Genomic DNA, 19,459 nt, shown 5'->3' with positions numbered 1-19,459 from the left:
ATATTTCTTTTTAGAATATTTTCGAGTAGTCCTATTACTACTCTTATTCTTATGAGGTTTAGAATATTGGGTAAGATCATAACCAAATTGGTCACAAAATTGCCCTAACTCCTGTTTACCGGTTAGGTTCTGCTTTTTCAATTGATTATGCAACTTTATGTCATTACACAAAGTCAATCCTTCCTGAATAATTATGGCTATAAGCTGGCCATAAGTGTATCTATTATAATCAATAGATAGACCATTATTCTGGTCACGCAATTTCTTCCTAATTTTCTCCGCAAAGAAATAAGGTAAACCATCAACAAATTTTGACTTCCAATGCTCACTATTAGCATCAATTCTCTGCATAACTTTAGCAAGAAATACATCTTTATACCAACGGAAATGAGTTAACGTTGGACATTTTAAATTTTGAAGTAGCTCTCTACTTCTTTCTCGTTGGTTATCCCAATGACCAACAAAATGTAAAATAATTGACTGGACAAGAGTGTAAACAGCATCTTGCTTTATTGTGCCAGTCTCAGTAGTTTTTACTGCATTTAAAATTTCTTGTCTTTGGTCTGTGGTTAAAATATTATCCCACCAACCTTCAAGCATACCCGTGAATCCAACTGTGATCCAACCGGCGACTTCCTTATCCTCATTTTTATTATTAGTACAAATTGTGGTATACATCATCATTTGATGTGCAACACCAAAAATTTGATATTCAGTCATACCATCTATGTTCCATTCATAGATAGTCCTGCCACTATAAGACATCTGTTTTTGAAACCCAGATTCTTCATAAAGCATATCTTGTGGAGTAGGCCTAGGATAATAATACCTATCAGCCCCACCATAAGTAAAATGTTTGGGATATTGAATTTTATTAATAGTCTCATGTTGAGACTGAAGAAAAGAATTCTCTAACTCTACCACATCCTGAGAAGACATCTCCTGCTCGTGGTCATCAGAGATAGCATTAAGGGTTAGTCCCTTAAATCTCATTTGTAATTCTTTAAGTAAATCAGAATTTTTATTAGGGTTTGTAAGATTAAACCCAGTTATTGGCAATGGTGGCCGGATATTAGATGGTGAAATCTCATCCTCTTTATTTCCGGTCTTAGGACTTATTAATCTAACATCTTCTCTAGTTTGAGCTATTTGCTCTTCCATTCTGACCAATTGGTCTCCAATGGTATTAAGACAAGCATTAGTATGATTATTCTGCTTATAAATTTTACCATTTGGATCAGTGTTAGTAGGTCTAACAAAAGCAGCAGTTTCCAAAGGTGGATCCAACTCAGAATTGCCCTCAATAGACAAAGGTATAGTTGGAGGATGAACTGCGCGAATCACAGTTCCTGCCATAGACCTCCAATTCCTATGATAATCCTGTATAACATTTATGGATCTATCACATTCAAGCCAATACCTTCCATAAAACCATTGTGTGAAAGGTATAATTTTTTGTTGGCTTTCCAGGCAATCATAAAATTCACTCTTGAATTTTTGTAATTGACTAGAATTATATTTATTGAAATACCAACTCCTAAACTCTTGATATTTTGGGAGTTGAAATTCTGCATTAATTTCTTTTCTGAGCTCAGGTCCTATTATCATTATTAAGACTAAACGCCATTTCACTAGCAGTAGGTGATTCTACTGTGTTATTTTGGTGAGTATAAACACCATGAGGTATTTGGTTTTGGGATAACCTTATCCCAATCAAATTCTCATCCTCTACTGGAGGATGTGATTCTGGAATTTCTGATGTCGAATGGCGACTAGTAGCCGGTATACTAACTCTATATGGAGTTAGATTATTCCGAGAACTCAAACTTCTCGCATAACTACCGACCTGAGAATTTCTAAAATTTAAGAAAACCGTGCCATCATTATCTTGAACTATTTGTTCAATTGTATTACTAATGGGTCTAGGAGGAACCGCATTAGGCATAGTCCAGTTATCAGGGAAGGTAATTTCTTCCCAATTAATCAACCTATTAGTCGCAACGTTTGATGTCAACATATTAGATTCTACCAAGGTAGTTCTATCTGTAGGACGCATCATTCGTACTCTGGGATTCATAGTATTCATAACTTTATAATAAATTCTATAAATTACAGCAATAACTTCGGATCGAGGCAGGAAATCATAACCTCTAGTCTGGATTCTACAATTCAAAGCTTCTCCTATATTCCTATCAGTAAGAGATAGAGATAAATCAGGGAAAGCATTAAAATAAACAGGACCATGACTTAAGCTGGTCTCAATAGCCCCAATAATTGAGGATCTCCAATTATTACACCTTCCATCACGCAAAGTGACTTGTAAACAGGTGTCCATTCCTAGCAATGTTAAAGGTTTAAGGGCAATTTGCACTAAACCTATATGAACATACTTATAATTTTGCATGTGTGCAAGAAGATCAGTGCGATCCATAAGATTAATTATCTTATCATTCAATTCCAGGCTTTCTGTTCTTTCAACAGTTTTAATTGCCATGCTACTTTTTAATTCAAACATTCCATGTCTATATATAACAGAATGACGAACCGGAGGAATTGTCCAGTGATTTAATTGTTCTTGCACATTAGCATATTCTACTAATTCAGAATTTTTAATTCTATCATTGTCAGAACGAAATAGCCTTCTCATATTGAGATGGGTGTGTTAGTGCTTACATACTCCATTATAACATAATTCAGCCTTTTTTTTTTTTTTAAATGAAAGGGAACATTCCTGATAGCACGTCTGTCAACGATTTACCGGAGCAATAGGCCAAATTACCCCCGATGCTATTTACCCTTCCTCCCTGCCAATGTCTAACTTAACCGACATCAGAGTGCCCTACGGCTAAACACAATTGAACGACACTAGCCGATCGATCCCTTGATTTTGCAGACTACGTAAATTAAGGAAGGTAAAGGTAGGTTTGTTTGGATTCTAGCCCGAATAGAGGGGGAACGAATTAACCCTCACAATATATATTATTCACTTTTACGATTTTTGAATCTTATGTCCTACATAAATCATAACCATTAATTTGCCCTATAAATCTTACGGCTCTCCCTCTCCCTCTCTCAAACAGTAGTAATTGCACAATTATCACTAATCAAATCTTACGTTCAAAATTGAGATATCTCTCTCTCTCTCTCTCTCTCTCTCTCTCTCTCTCTCTCTCTCTCTCTCTCTCTCTCTCTCTCTCTCTCTCTCTCTCTATTTCTCTCTCTCTCTCTCTCTCTCTCTCTCTCTCTCTCTCTCTCTCTCTCTCTCCCTCCCCTCTTCTTCTACGTTCCATTTCTAGCTCTCCGCTCCCAAAACCGACACCCCTCCTCAACCCTGTGATTTTCTTCAAAAATGAATACTCTCTCTAGATCAGTTTTGGTCACAAATTCAAGGGTAGATTAGGTTTTCAAGTTTCTACCTTGGCTTCTATCCTATGGGTACATTTTTATTGAACGGTTATTTGTAACGTCCCTTTATATGAGGTGGAACATACACATACACGGAATTTACCCCATATGAGATGGAGTTAAAAGAAACCGTTGTATCGAAAAAAATTTGAAAAAGTGTTTTTTTTTTTATATATATCCAAAAACAACCGGTGTTTGATGTACTTCATTTAAATTGTGTTTAGAAAGTGTTGCGCCATGCCGGGTATTATATCAAAATTAAAAAAAAATTCCTAGGACTGCCCCCTCGAATCAAAATTATGGCTCCGATACTAATTACCTTTCCTCCCTCCCAATGTCTAACTTAGCCGGCATCAGAGTGCCCTACGGCTAAACACAACCGAACAACACTAGTCGACCGAGCCATTGTTTTTGCAGACTACGTACATTAAGGAAGGTAAAGGCAGGTTTGTTTGGATTCAACCTGAATAGAGGCGAACAGATTAACCCCCACAATATATATTATTCACTTTTAGGGAGAAAAAATTGAATAAAAGAATTATTCATTTTTTTTACACCTTAAAATAACATTTTCGTTTTTATGTTGGTGATTATGAGTATGATGGATATTATTAGTGTTGTATCTTCATACTATAATATTATTCCCTCCATCCCAAATGATAGTATGTTCGCAAAACGAGAACTTAAAAATTCATATTGATCTTTGAAGAAAAATTAAATATTTTTTAGACAATTTACTACATATTATTGAGTTCTCTAAATTAATGAATTTTTTTTTGAATTTTGTCTAAAAAAACTATTATTTAACTCCTTGTTTTGTAAACTGGACTGTCATTTTGGGATGGAGGGAGATAGTCTTTGTTTGATTTAATAAAAAAAAAGGGTATTTACACTTTCATTCTCAATTTCTTTCATAAACGAACGAATAAGCATGTGAGTCTTGTTAGCCTAAAGAAATAGAACAAAAGGATTCATATACCTTTTCTGCATTAGGTTAGAATAATTTCCCACAAATGTATTATATTGAAAAACAAAAACTCTATGGAATGATAAGTTTTCGTTTATATATTGGACCAAAATCTTGACTTATGTACTGTTTTCAATATGACACCATCACCAATCACTATGACTACCATCTCTCCACCACATGCATTACAACATGCAAGTCACTGCCACTTCGCCACTAGCATTACCTCTTTACCACCACACCATTGCCGTCCACCATGATCACCATCAGGCTCAGCCCTGGGTATAGCCCACTAGGCAAACGCTTTAGGCCTCTAATTTTAAGCCCAATAATAGGGCCTCCAAATATTGGATTATAAAAAATATAATGTATGTCAGTGAATTTTTCAAATAGGTTGATGTAGCGTGGGTAAAATTCACGTGTTGGAAAAGCGAGTTCTAGTCTCGATTCCTTCAAGTTTTATGTTCACCTTCAATTTTGGTAGAAAAAAGATTTTGAATTGACGCCGCCGAGGTTTGAATTGACAAGCAACGATATCAATGGCGTGTAACAATTAAGCAGATTACCATTGAATTACGTAGCTATTTTCCTATTCATGTCAAAACACTACTTTATAAACCCAAAAATAAGAGGCCTTATTTTCAAACTCAGCCTAGAGCCTCGAAAATTTTAAAGCCGAGCCTGACCACCATCTCTCCATCACACCACCACATGTAGTCATAGCCTCTCACCACCACCTCTTTACAGCCATCGTACCACCTACGCCACAAATAAATGTAGATAATTAATAAAATTAAAAGAGAATAATTAAAAATAATACAATCACAATTCTTTGTCCCAACCTATTTTATTAGTTTCCGGTTTTAATAATTTATGCTGTGTTTGAATGATTTTTTAAGAAATTTTTGAGAAATTTTGTAGGGTTATGAGTGAAGAGAGAAATGAGAGCAATAATTAGAAGTAAGGATAATGATTGAAAAGAGATAGAGAGAGAAATGAGAATAATAATTAAAGATGTGATAGATTAATGATTTGAAGTAGAGATAATGAATGCTTTTTTATTTGAATTTTCTTTTCAAAAAGCAATCCAAACAAAACAATAGCTTTTCTTTCCGGCCCGGCCGTCACGTTTTATTTGGGCCTAGTCCAGGCAAAGGCCCATTTACTAGGCCTACGTAATCCTAGGAAAGAAGATTAGTTGGGCCACGCCCTTTTTTTGACGTATGGACCACTTCAGGCCCACAGCGCCGTATGCGTCTCTTCACCGTCAGTTTCCACCATCTTACGGAGGATATGAAGCCACGTGTAACACGATAACTATTGGCCTACTATTTAAACTCACCAAAACGTCCTAAACCCTTACGTCATTCGCAGCCTACTAGGGTTTCTCTCTCTCTCGTGGATCCGAAGCCTTGAAGGTATTTTTCTCCTTCCCTTGAATTCATCATTCTTCTGTACTTGATCTCTCCATAGTAAGTACGTAGATATGGACGTATGTAGTAGTCGTTGTAGGATATCACAGATTTCTAGGGTTTCGAACTAGCCATGCCTTTAAATCGAAGGAAAACGATAGATATATGATTGCTAAAAGTGCTAAGTGGGTTAGAAAATCTGATTGCTTGTACTATGAGGCTTAGGCTGTGTTTGGGTCGTACAATCTATTTGTATTATTATTATTATTATTATTTTTGTTTTTGGGTTTATAAGAACGAATGGAGGCTAGAAATGCTAGCTTCTCGGTAAAATGTTATAGACGTGTGGACGGTGTGGTGTTTTTTCGTGAAATTCTGGATTTTTTTGACCTGCCAAAACAGTTAATGTTGATTTCAATTTTTTAGTTCTGTTAATGTGAAATCTATCCTTCAAGTACTATAATCTCTGTTTTTTTTTTTAATTATCTTAAGCCCAACACGTTTCGTTTTTGTTTTTGGCTTGAATCATGTGTTTATGCATTTTTTGGTTATTTAAATGGATATTTTGGCGCAGAGTTCTGAAGATGAGGCCGGTGTTCTGTGGTAACTTTGAGTTTGACACTCGCCAATCAGACCTGGAGCGATTGTTCTCAAAGTATGGGAGGGTGGATCGTGTTGATATGAAATCGGGTACATTTTATTACTTAGGTTTCTCTCTGAGTTGTTACAGTTCATTTGTTTCATATGTTCTTTTGGGCCTCTATTCTTTATGTAGCTCTAATCTTTGAAATTGCTATCTTACTGTGATAAAGATTAGAAGAACTTGGAATTTAACCTTGTAGATGTGTGGAAGTTATGCTCTTATTATGTGTCATTATGGTTGGGGATTACCTTTGTATCTTGTTATAGCATGGACCATGAAGTTTGAAGATAATAGATTTTGGAATAGTGCATGTGTGTATTATAATGTTGATACTTGTTACCTTAAGTAGCGACTCCCAGGAGTGGGATTTTCTGGAATCCTCATGAGGAAGGTGAATCCATTTCTTGTAGGCTGTAGCTATATTCTTTAATTCCGGGAAGAACTTATGTAAATTGAGTTTTGAGCATATTAAAGGTGCATGCAAATCTACTGTTGCTCCTTCACATCATTTAAGTGGATGTGGATACTTATATACTGTATATGATATCCAACGCGCGGGAGATAAATGGCAGCCAAAATTTGAAATTTCATCGAAGAAGAACTCCGTATTTAAATGTTTGTTTTGACGCAGGAACATCTACTAAGGGATAATGAGCTTCTATCTTGGCTTGCCAACATCTGTGCTATATACTTGTAATGCAAAGGAAACCTACCTGCCTGCCTGATCTCCCTACTTTCAGATGGAATCGTTTTGCATTTCATTTACTCGATCATCAGTCACTCCATCTGTCTCTCACTTACCTCACTGCCCAAAGTTGCCATTTCACAAGAATAGTTTTCGTGGGGTCTATCAATTCATCATGCTAAGCCTGCCACCTCTGATTATGAGGAGATCACTGAATCCTATCATGCCACGCCTTCCATTTCTGATATTTCGTGCTGTGTGAATGGCGAAGCATTCTTAGCAATGACAACTCAGACCTGAAATTTGGATTTTAAGTTTTAACATGCCTCCATCATCATGCTTTAGTTCATCATTCAAGGCCTCTACATCCTTAAGTTCATCAGCTCCTCACGTATTTGCAGGTGTTGTATTTCATTTATCATTGCCAGGGAAGAGATCCTGGTTTGGCTATTTTGCTGCCTTATGGGCTTTCTCAGTCGAGTCTCATGCAATAGACTTCTGCCTCTGATTTGGTTCTTTTACTGCAGGGTATGCTTTTGTCTATTTTGAGGATGAGCGTGATGCTGAGGACGCCATTCGTAGTCTTGACAACACACCATTTGGATACGACAGGCGCAGGCTGTCTGTGGAGTGGTCTAGGGTTTGTTGATTCCTCGCATTGTTTTTCTGTTTTCTTGTCAACATTGCTTTTTAGTTTTCCTCCTTGCAATAAAATAAACTTTGCTCAATTCAACGCTTTTCATGTGAGGAAGCCCAACCATCATTCGGTTCTATTGGGATGACAGAGTTTACCTCTTTGTAGGGTGATCGTATTCGTGGCCGCCATCGTGATGACTCTAGGTCAATGCCAAACCAAAGACCCACCAAAACCTTGTTTGTCATAAACTTTGATCCAGTCCGCACAAGGGTCCGTGATATAGAAAGGCATTTTGAGCCTTATGGGAAGGTTTCACACGTCCGGATTCGAAGGAATTTTGCATTTGTGCAATTCGAAACACAGGAGGATGCCACAAAAGCTCTGGAGTGTACACACATGAGGTAAAAATGGTGTCTTTGTTCTTTCTGTTGTTTATTGAGAGTTTTTATTCCCAATTTTGGTAACACAAGACCTAATAGGATATGGGTGGTCTCCTGTTTTGCAGCAAGATATTGGATAGGGTGGTTTCTGTTGAGTATGCTCTAAGGGATGATGATGAGAGGGATGTCAGAAATGAAAGCCCCCGAGCAGGGTATGGTAGGCGTGGAGATAGCCCTTCTTACAGACGCTCACCAAGTCCAGTGTATCGCAGGGCTCGACCAAGTCCTGACTATGGGCGGCCCCGCAGCCCAGTGTATGACAGGTACAATGGTCCGTCATATGATAAACCCAGGAGTCCGGAGTTCAACAGATATCGAAGGTAGGTGGTTGCCAATGTTTAGTATATGTTTTTTGTCTTATGCTTTTTTCTGATAGTAGTTATGTGCTGGTGGAAGTGTCTTTCGTGTGTGTGTGTATTTGCATGTGAGTGTTTTTTTGTTTGAAGTTTCATAGGCTTGGCATTTGTGATCTTTAATTTTTTCCCTTATGCTTTTGGCCTTGCAGCCGATCGCCTGTGCGAAGGTCAAGGACATAAGAGGCCATCAGGTTGAAGGAAGGATAGTGCTTGCTTGACATGTCATTTTGTGGTGGTTTGCTAGAGCTTTTAGGTATATCGTAGAGGTAGAAGCTGGTCGTAGTTTAGTAGGGTATTAGTGGTATTTGAAACTTGTGGATCGATGGATAATATCAGTAGTAGATGTTCGAGTCACTGTAATGAATGAAACTTTTGGTCTGCGTTCAGACTGTAATGTTATCTTGCAAACTAGTATATGTATAAATCTTCATTTGCACTGCAAGCTTTCATAATTTCGTTTGGATCTGTATTGTCGTCATAGTGATCTCGTGTGGTTCTTTTCACAAATTGAGATAGTAGGCATTGCACTATTCAACCACTTTTTCAAAACGGAAAAAGGAAGTGCAGCATCTTCGAAAATTGCTTCGACGGTATCTGTTTAAATACCTGTTCTTTAGGGTGAACAACTTTCTTGCTTTCACTTATTATATTATTGGCCTCCGCGGTTCAATGTTGTGTTCAAAATACAGGTTGATAATTGTTTGATCATTGCTTCCTATGCTTTTTTTTTCTACATGTGATAATGATAATTATGAATGCTTCATTTGGTTCGTGCATAGCATTGCACAACTGTATACATATGCATCGCATACCGTCACCACCAGCACACAATTCATTGCCTGAACATATATGTAATGTAACTGTGGACAACTACATAAGTTTATTGTGTACTGTTACCATGCAGTTTTACATTCTGGATCGACTCAACTCCCGATCAATTGCCTTCTCTAGCCATATTTCAGCATCTTCCATCATTCCAGGGCTGAGCCTCACCATCAGGACACAAAACTCCGTCTCGTTGAGTTCTCCATCCCCATCAAGGTCTCCTTCTCTCACCATCGCTTCCGCGTCCTCTTTACTCATCCCCTCCATGCCCAACAGCGCCGAGTTCTTCCTCAAACTCTCTGTTGTAATCAACCCGGTTGCTGGGTCCGCCAGTAGCCGAAACCCTCCACAAAGCTCCGACACAAACGTGTCCACATCTAGCTTTTCCGCCATCACTGGCAACAAATCTTCGTACTCCTCTCTATCTTTAGTTTCCATTTTTTGCTCCCAAGAGATGTGATATCTCTTCAAAACGATTTATAGTTGAAGGAACTACCTCGCATGCTAGCATTATATATACGGGTTATATCCAACTGGACGGTTGGATTTACGTATGATTATTTTAAGTCTTCTTTCTGGATTTTCTCTTTGTATATTATTGCAATTTCTATTTTTTCTATCCATGCAACAGTTTCCAGGAAATTACCTTTTGATAGCGGCCGTTGGCCAGACCATGGATGAGGGAGAAATAGCTTTATTAGTTTGTCCGGAGGTTTTTAGCTTTCTTTTTTTTTTGGTAGCTTTCTATGAAGCTTCCTTTGCAGAGCTATCATTCCCTCTCATAAATGTTTTATATTCTTCTTTCTTGTTTCCTATCAAAAGACCTGACTTGCGAATATAATAATATTGATTCCGATTGGTATTGGCCACGGTTCTTTTTTTTGCGCTTTCCTATGGTGAAGACGTTTGCAGCAGATCCAGTAATGTTCCGGTGATGATTCTCCAGCCTTTAGTGGGAACGAGCATGTATGGAGCATGGTGCAAACCATAATTTTTCCCACCCACCTTTGTGAGCAGATTGATGGGTTCGACACCGGAGCTGATTTTATGTGACTTCTTATTTTTTGTTTTGTTTTTCTACCATTCTAGTTGTGATTTGTTTGATTTTACTATGGATGGGATGATCTTTACCGTTGAAAAAAAAAAGTGTTGACAAGAACAAGAAGGATATTATGTACTGCGCTATTGCACTACAGGATTGTAGTGCACCATGATGAAACTCTACATGTTAAAAAAATAATACTATTGACAATAACAAGGTGGAGAGTGTGAATTGCATTGTTGCACTACGGAATTGTAGTGCACCATGATGGAAACCTTTGAGTTGTGATTATTATGACTGAGATTGTTCATTTTGCAAAGATTGTTAAACACAGTATTTGTGCGTTATTAAATTAATCGATTATTAAGTCCATATGATTGAGATAAATTTTATCTTACAATTCATTCTTTGAAATCATACTGACCATCCATCTTTCGAAACAAATGTTTTTAGATCCCGATGATCACAAGTGCTAATTTTGGCGACCTCCGTAAGATGTTGGATTATAAAGATTATGAACCATTCATTTTACAGGTCGCTGAGCACTATATTTGTACACCAAATCCAATTAATCGGATAATGACATCTGCAAGATTGAGATAAACTATTCTTCCAATTCTCTAAAATCACATTGATCATCCATTTCTTAAAAATGTTTTCGGATAACGTCGCTCTTGATATCTGATCATTCTACTCTTTTGCAAATACATTTTTAGCAGCATCTGTGAAATGAATGATTCAGATCATGATGATGAGATCTCGAAGGGTCCAATTGAAATGTGCTTTCCTGTGATGTGTTTCGTGCACAATATATAGGACCCAGGGTCCCAACAACAAACAAGGACCTTCGGCAGGTTCTATTAATTTGCAACTCGGATGGTGTTCGTATTAGAGGCTTTAGAGTTCGTGAGTTTTATTGGAATTTGCTGTACGCCTACTAAACTTGTGGCACTGGTTAATACGTCCATAGAATTGTGGGAAGGTTGCTAAATCATCCCAATGAGATCGTGGTTAACCCCAATGGGGTTGGTTCAGTTGTCTTGGTCTGGAACTTAAGAGTTTTCTCCTTCCCAAGGTCTTGATCTTATGTACGATTCTTATTGCTTCCACCTCTTGGGGCCATTTAACCCCACATGTTTGCGTGTGCAACGACTCATAGGGGCTGTAGTGTGTGAAAGTTGGCTCGGAACATTATGTATTCCCTCACGTATTAGCTTGTGAAACAACTGTGGGAGAAACTGTAAGGATTAATTTGAGGTGCAAGCAAGCTAACCCAAAATACTTTGCATTATCAAAAAAAAACCCCGGAGATCCTGGCGTTTTAACTTGTTTTAAAGTACTTTTAAAAGAGGATGGCACGGAAGGATCGTGTTACCTTTCACATAAGAATGAAGAGGTGTGGGCATAATAAGTCAGACTCCAGCCCTGTTGCATATTCTAAAATAAGTACTTAAAAAATAAGAATTTATTTTCAAACTTAAAAATAATGGGTTTACGAAAATAATTTTTAAAATTTTTTTTGCAGGGTTTAAGATCTATCAAACAAGATCCATATTGCATATTTTTTAATTTCAGTAAGCTTATTATTTTTAAGCTTGAAAATTACAAATAAGTACCTTTTTTTAAGGGGTAAACTGGAACACCACCTCCAAAGTCCAAACAAGTAATATCCATGAGCCATGACTTATGATGTCCGTGGCCTGTTTTCTTTTTCCCCAAAATCTCGTGGAGAGAACACTTTAATTAGCACGAACGGAATAGAATATCCACCATTATAGGAACAGTAAATGTCATGCCCAAAACCTTCCAAAATCAAGGTCTGATGGCAAACTGGTTTTAGTAAGGTTGGATGCATCTAAATATCCCAAATATCTTTATTTACTATTGGCATTTCCCTTGTAACTTTGTAATCATCTCAAGATATATATATATATATATATATATATATATATATATATATATATATATATATATATGGAAGATAATCAGATAACAATTCATATCGATTGCAATCGACAACTTGAACTAATTAATTAATAGAAGCTATTTGTTCGAACATATCTTTTCGATCATTCAAAATACGTACGATGATGGAATAGAAGAAAAACTAGCATAAATGATCAATGGGAAGGAAATTCTGATGCCTTGGTGGTGATCTTGGCCCTTGTAAATACAGTTTTCCCCTCCTTGTACTTGTGTTCTTGCCGGTACGTTTTTTGATACTTCCAGCCCAACGCCATTTTACAATCAGAGCAATATACATCCGCAACCATGTGGACACCGCTTATAAGCGGTCGATCCTGTCCAGGCCCCTCGAAAACGTTCATGGCATGGGAGAATAAAAAGGCTCGACCATTTCCTGCCTAGAATCGATAAAAAAAAAAAAAAAAAAGCCATGCACGGAAGAACACGAAGGTTAACATATATAGACAATAATGCATGTTTAAGTTCCAAAAAAACATATAGACAATGTTCTAAATCATTATGGATACGAGTTTAGCACAACACAACACAACTAAAACATCTATATATATGTTCAAGGCTTTTTTGGGATGTATATATAAGATCGAGCATCCACATTGGCATTTCTAAAATCAAATCATTCCTAAACTTACAAATGTTTGGGTCAAAAAGTGCTCACAACGGAATAACCAAAATTAGCAACATCTTTAGCAATAGCCAAATTTTTTGACTTTGGATAACCAAAATTAACAACTTTTTTCCAATTATCCATTGGAAAAACATTAAGCATTAAGCACTCGAGGCATAACATTAACCATTTGGAGACATAAGATGTTACGATATCCACAAGGGGGACACCTTAGGCGTTTCCCAAACATTTCATTAATCACAAAATAGATTTTGGAGAAGGACCAAGCTAATTAAACAACTAAACTTCAACCATATACTGTATAACTCATCATACCAAAGTTCAAGAAACAATAAATTGAAAACGTTTTACCCTAAAGTTTTTGTCAACGATGTCATCATGAAGGGCAACAATGTTTCGGCAGTTGAAGCAGCAATACAATCGAGACCCAACTACATCCTCCATCGAAGAAATTCCAAGACCTAACTGCATGCATGTTGCACAGTTTGGATTAAATTAATTAATGAAGGTATACAATTTAATTAGGAGATTAATTAAAGTAAGTAAAGAATCAAACAAGATATTGTGAGATTAAGAAAAATATTGTTCTTTTATCGGCAAAAATAATATTTTATTCTAGAAAACTTGAAAAGGGTACATCAAGTCGTGGGTAGAGGAGGAGAACCCAACCAAAAGTTGAAAGCAAAAGAACCAAAAAAAACACCCAAACGCGAATGAAACAGATTGGCAAAATGTTGATCGGGATAACACAGCAATTAACTTCCCCTAAAACAAGGAATAACATTATATTTTTGAGAATCTCCCCACTTAGTTGATCTTTTGAGAATACGCTATAGTTTTGCTAACTCAGAGGTTTCATACTATATTCATTAAAAAGAATTTAAAAAATATTGATGTCCTCTAAAAATCCAAATATTCACGAAAAACTTCGTCTAAAAGCGCTTGCGAAAATCATTCCCCAGAAGTAAGAAAAAGCAATACGAAACAATAATACGAAGAAATCAATAATCAAGAACAACAAGACAACAAAAGGTATTTGATTTGCGCACAAGCTGATCCGAATATTCGGTTATGAACAAAAACCAAAAAAACAAAAACGAAAGATATTTTTTTTTACCTCTTATATGGGCATATGCATCAATAAAAGGTTTTCTCTTTTTCTAAGAGGGCCAGAGCTTTATGCAGTAACCTGTGAAGGCAAAGCCTCCTTTTGAAGGACTTTTTATATGCTACACTTTGAACCCTTTTGACTACCGAAATATCTGTTGATATTTTGTTCTCATTCTTTAAAAGAAGCTGAATATTACCCTCATCGTTATTGATTAAAATGGTGTAGGTTCCATCTGTGTAATACACTTTTTGATAAGTATGACATTACTTTATGATGGAATTCACACCATTTTAACTAATAGAAAAGAGGATAATGTTCACCCTTTTGATTGCAGGGTGAATAAAACTCAACTCTTTGATTGATTGCAGGGTGAACAAGTGAACAAAACTCAACTCTTTGATTGATTGCAGGGTGAACAAAACTCAACTCTTTGATGAGTGATTCGAAACAAGTCTTAAACGAAACCCAAGCGACTCAAATTCTCAACAAAACCGATATACATGACAAAATCAATACGGAAAAAATACACCTCAACAAATGAGCAATTATTATTTTATTCAGGGGCAAATTATGAATTACCTCCCTATGGTTTGGTCATTTAGCAAAAAACCTCCCTGAGTTCTATTAATGAGCAATTCACCTCCCTATGGTTTCGAACTAAAGTGCTACCGCTACATTTTCCTTCCAAACTGATGGAATGTGTAGTACACATGCTTATTATGAGAGTGGGAATAGCAGAAAAATTAGATAAGCATTTTACTTCTAGCAAGAAGATAAAAGTACCTTCTTCATCTTCTTCCCACAATAAAGAAAACCAAAAATGCTATTTGCACAACCGTTGTGTTGGTTGTGTGCGTAATTCTGACCGTCCAGATGTATTTGGACGGTCTAGATTTTATAAAAACTCTTCCAAGAAAAAGTTTAACTTTTATGGAGAAGAGTTTGAGCGAATCCTGACCATTTATTACAGCAATAGACGGCTAGAGATTGGTTGTGTGTTGTGTTTTACACAACCGTTGTATATGTAGCACTTTTGAAAGAAAACAAAACCCCCCAGAGTCATGACATATCTTTCTCTCTCTCACCGCTGTAGCCACTTCCCCTCTGCTCCCCCACCCCCAAAATTTCCCAATCTTCCGACTGAATGCATGAAGTGAAATTCTTTGTCGAACATTTATACAGTCAATTGAAACATTTTTTTTTCTAAAACTGTTGGTGATTGAGGGGGGCAATTGGAAGAAACGACTGATTGAGGTCAGGCAACGAACCATAAAACCAAATCCCTGTTAGATCATGATTGTCGCTATTATGTACGTTGTTGGGTTTTGAACTATTAATGAGTTCATGTTAACAAACAATCCAATTTCAAATGGAATTTCTGGGTGTTGATAGGTGGATTTGCCATTTCTAATAATGGGTTTATGTTTGTTAAAAAAAATCTTATCTCACATTATAAGGTTGCCATGAAAGGTGGAAGAAGAGAATTCAGTTTGCGTAGCGGTGGAGCGGCAGTGGGTATTTCCCCCATTAATGAAGGTGGTGTCGGTGTTTGAATTGTTTCCTAATCGACTTTTCAAAACAGAGAAGGGAATCGATTTTAACACTTCAAAAATTGATTGATGGGCTCCAAAACAACGTCGTTTCGTATATTGACATAGTTAAGTTTTGGAGCTATTTGGAGTGCTAAAATCACAATCCAACAGAGAATTAATTTATTATGGATAACAAACATAGTTATTTTTATTTTTATTATTGTTTTGGCTTGTATCCAAAATATTCATGTGCACAAACATGTTTTTTACATTAATTTTTGAAAAAGAAAACAAAAAATAGGAATGTTACCAAACACATGGTCTTTGTGTTTTAATTTTTAGAATATTTTTCTAACTAAACTTAAAACAAAGAACATTTAATTTATTTTTATTTTTTTTGATCCGATAGAACGTGTAATTGATTAGCTGAAACTTGTGGTAAAACATGAGAGGAGAGGTTCCAGAGGGAGCAAGGGGGAGATAGCATAAATATAGAGGTTCATATTCCAAATAAACTACATGGGTATTAGAGTCATTTAACATTTTTCTGTTAACAAAGTTAAAGTTGCACTTTGCTCCAAAATTATAGGGAGGCGAACTGCTCATTAGTAAAACTCAGGGAGGTCATTTGCCAAATGGCCATACCATAAGGAGGTAATTTCTACTTTACCCTATATTTAGTGAGAAGGAAAAGGGAACGTGGGGAATAAACCATCACCGCAAAACTACCTCTCGTAGCGAGATTTGAACCCGAAACCTCTCAGTTGGGAGGGTCAAGGAAGTGTGATCTGAACTAGAGCCTGCTGGCATTAGCTAGTAATTAGAACTAGTAAAAAGTAGAATACTCCAATGTTTTGTCGCCTTATTGTAATCATTGTCGCGTGGATAATTCTCACCTAATGTCAAAAAGGTGAAATTCTTATTTACTTTTCACATATATCAATTCATATCCATATTATTATTAATAATACCTTTTTAACGGATGGACAACTATGCACTTTTTGGCACTTTATCTGTTGGAACATATTGTAACGATTGTATTTTCATTGTTATGCTCTTTTTTGTTCTTCATATTCTATTTTCTAGTCAAGGTTACTTGGTCACCATTTCTCAAATACTATTTTACAACAACGTTGGAATTATTGTATTGTCTTGCCAACCATCGCTATTGATGAGTGGTAGATAATACTCACTCACGTAATGCCAAAGAGGCTAGATTTCAAAACAAACATAATACAAGGTGCGCTCGTTTGGTTCGTTATATATCGAATGGGCCGGGCAGCCATTTTGTTGCAGCACATGATGGCATGGGGATATCCCACAGATATCGATGGGGTGATTTCCCTTTTGCAATTTTGATTTTGTTGCAGAAGCTATTGCTCTCTGTCATAAGCAGCAGGTAGGGTGGGTTTAGTTCACTTGAATTTAATTAGTAGACACAATAACAGAATCAAGGTTCGAATCAAATATAAATGTATAAGGTTGGAAAGAAACTTTTTTTATGAAACGGGGATAGGAGGGGTGGTGGAAGCTCTAGAATATCCTTGTAAAATATCTTCTTTTTTTTTTTTGAGAATTAGTCACATATGTAATTCTAGAATTATCTCAAAATGTATTTTGTATGAAATATTTTTGTACTAGAGCTTTTCATGAAGTAGTATAAATAGGGATAGGTTACATTTCCTAGCTTGGAGATGTTGGCACTAGAAGGGTTCCAAGATGCGAGTGACACACACACACACACACACACACACACACACACACACATATATATATATATATATATATATATATATATATATATATAAAGTAACATTTTATTAGGGGAATGGAAATGGAGTCCAACCAAAAGTTGAAACCGAACAGCCCGAGGGCAAAGCCCAATACAACACCTGAGGGCTTAAAGTGTCCAAATAAAAACAATGAAAATCATAAACAACCCAAAAGGCCTACAAGCCCAAATACAATAATAAAGCCAAGTCCAAAGAAAACCCAAAACCTAACCCTAACAGGAGCCGCCGCCGCTCACCGTTGCAGACAGATCCACCACCACCACCGGTCAAAGCTCCTTCGACTAACACCTAGCCACCACTGGCCATCACCACAGAAGAAGCAATCGAGTCCCACAAACATCACCCAATCTGCCGCGGGTGCTACAACCAAGCCGTTAGGCGAGAACTAGATCGTCCAACAACAGCCACGAGGGGAGCCGAAACGCGGACCGCTCCATCCATACCCAAAGAAAGCCTAGCCGTTAGGCACAATCAGAGGTCCAACTGACACTCCAACTAACAAACTTTGAGAGGACTAATAGCCGTGCAATGGGGACACACAACGAGGGTAGGGGGTCAGAAAAAAGAGAGGGGAGAAGGAGAGGACAGAGGAATCGAAGACCATACCAGAGTCAACTTCGTCGGACGACTGAAACCCTTTGATGCGAGCCGCCATGAAGCACACCAAGCTGGCTCCCAAAAACGGCAAGAGGAAGACAGCCGCTGAAGTCCATGAACACTAGCACTGCCACCAGATGCCGCCATCGCCACCACCTCGATACCGTTGCCTATCAATTTTGACATAGAGAAAAAACTTGATTTGTCTGGTTGTTGGAGCTTCAGAATGTTTAATCGTTCCATGGCTGGAGTTCTTGTGAGTATGTTTGCCCATACTTAGACGAATTCCTTCTACGCACTATGGCGATCTTGACTTCTTTTCTCTTCTCTTCTTTCATATACTGAATTTTTAGGCAAGTTTTACTGTTAAAAAAACATAACTGAACCATGTAAGCTCCGAGTTGTCTACAACTATATATGTATTCTTGGTGTGGCAGGAATACATTTGTATATTGCAAGTAATTTTTATTTGGGTTGAAAGCTGCACTGTAGGTCCATCATATTCTTCCTTCCATTGTAACATTTCGAGACTAGAATATTACCCATGTTGAGTATTTGTTTCAAATTGATGACATTTATTGCTCAAGAGTTGGAAACTAAGTGATTCCTCTAATATGTTTCTAATTTTTATGGTTAGGGAACATGATTCATCTCCTTCTCTGAGTCAATGATTGTAAGCAATCGAAGGAGAAAAAAAACTTCGATGAGTAGGCCTCCCTTAATTAGCTTACTGTTTGAGTGACATTTTGGAATACTTGTAGCCTATTCCTTGTTCGTTCGATCCATGACTATGTCCTTGCTAAAATAACTAATTAATCCTTGGAATCTACGCCTCTATTCGATCGTATACCTATTTGCCACTTTGTTCTCAACTCTTCCCACCTTGTGGGCGAGACAAGCTACCTGTACCTACCACAAGATAAATTTTTTGCAAGCAAAGCGTTATGAACATAGATGGTAGTGTTGAACTTTAAACAAGTTGTGGCAATGGTTTCTGTTCCAATAATGAATGATTACAAAATGAATGGGACACAATGTAGGAAAACCCTAATAACATCTAACACCAAACCATTGGCTAACTACCCTTACAATAGATCGAAGATGAAAGTATAACATAGATCGAAGATGATCGTATAACAAGATAACACGTTATCTCTTCATGTACAATTTAACCAGATTAATTTTCTTGATTCCTCCGCTTTTAACGCTAGCTACATTAGGCCAAGGAATTGCAATGTCAGCCATCAGTTTTAACCATCATTATAACATAACACCCATTTGGTTAGTTGTAGATTCATGAATGTATAATGCATGATATGTGTATTTGTTACGTTAATTCATTAAATATTTGTCAACCACAAGCTCATCAATGAAGTTCTATTGTTTGCAAGAATTGGAGAAAG

General features: G+C 37.0%; 2 protein-coding genes across 3 annotated transcripts; one reads left to right on the top strand and one right to left on the bottom strand.

Moving 5' to 3' along the window:
- The first annotated feature begins 5,738 nt into the window (after window positions 1-5,738).
- On the top strand, window positions 5,739-8,997 carry LOC131307367 (serine/arginine-rich splicing factor RS31-like). Of its 2 annotated transcripts, XM_058333840.1 has the most exons (6): window positions 5,739-5,790; window positions 6,359-6,474; window positions 7,640-7,752; window positions 7,915-8,150; window positions 8,255-8,509; window positions 8,695-8,997. In XM_058333840.1, exons 2-6 carry the CDS (start codon window positions 6,369-6,371, stop codon window positions 8,723-8,725), a joined length of 741 nt encoding a protein of 246 aa, XP_058189823.1. In that variant the 5' UTR covers window positions 5,739-5,790; window positions 6,359-6,368; the 3' UTR covers window positions 8,726-8,997. The 2 variants fall into 2 exon arrangements, with proteins under 2 accessions (XP_058189823.1, XP_058189831.1); XM_058333848.1 differs by lacking the exons at window positions 5,739-5,790; window positions 6,359-6,474 and adding an exon at window positions 6,882-7,513.
- Window positions 8,998-9,285: 288 nt separating this feature from the next.
- Window positions 9,286-9,922, bottom strand: LOC131307378 (calcium-binding protein KIC). Its single transcript, XM_058333859.1, has one exon. It carries the CDS (start codon window positions 9,806-9,808, stop codon window positions 9,452-9,454), a length of 357 nt encoding a protein of 118 aa, XP_058189842.1. The 5' UTR covers window positions 9,809-9,922; the 3' UTR covers window positions 9,286-9,451.
- Between the last annotated feature and the right edge of the window lie 9,537 nt (window positions 9,923-19,459).

Source organism: Rhododendron vialii, chromosome 1a, assembly GCF_030253575.1.
Source record: "Rhododendron vialii isolate Sample 1 chromosome 1a, ASM3025357v1".
Taxonomy (NCBI): domain Eukaryota; kingdom Viridiplantae; phylum Streptophyta; class Magnoliopsida; order Ericales; family Ericaceae; genus Rhododendron; species Rhododendron vialii.
This window is presented reverse-complemented; position numbering and strand designations above follow the sequence as displayed.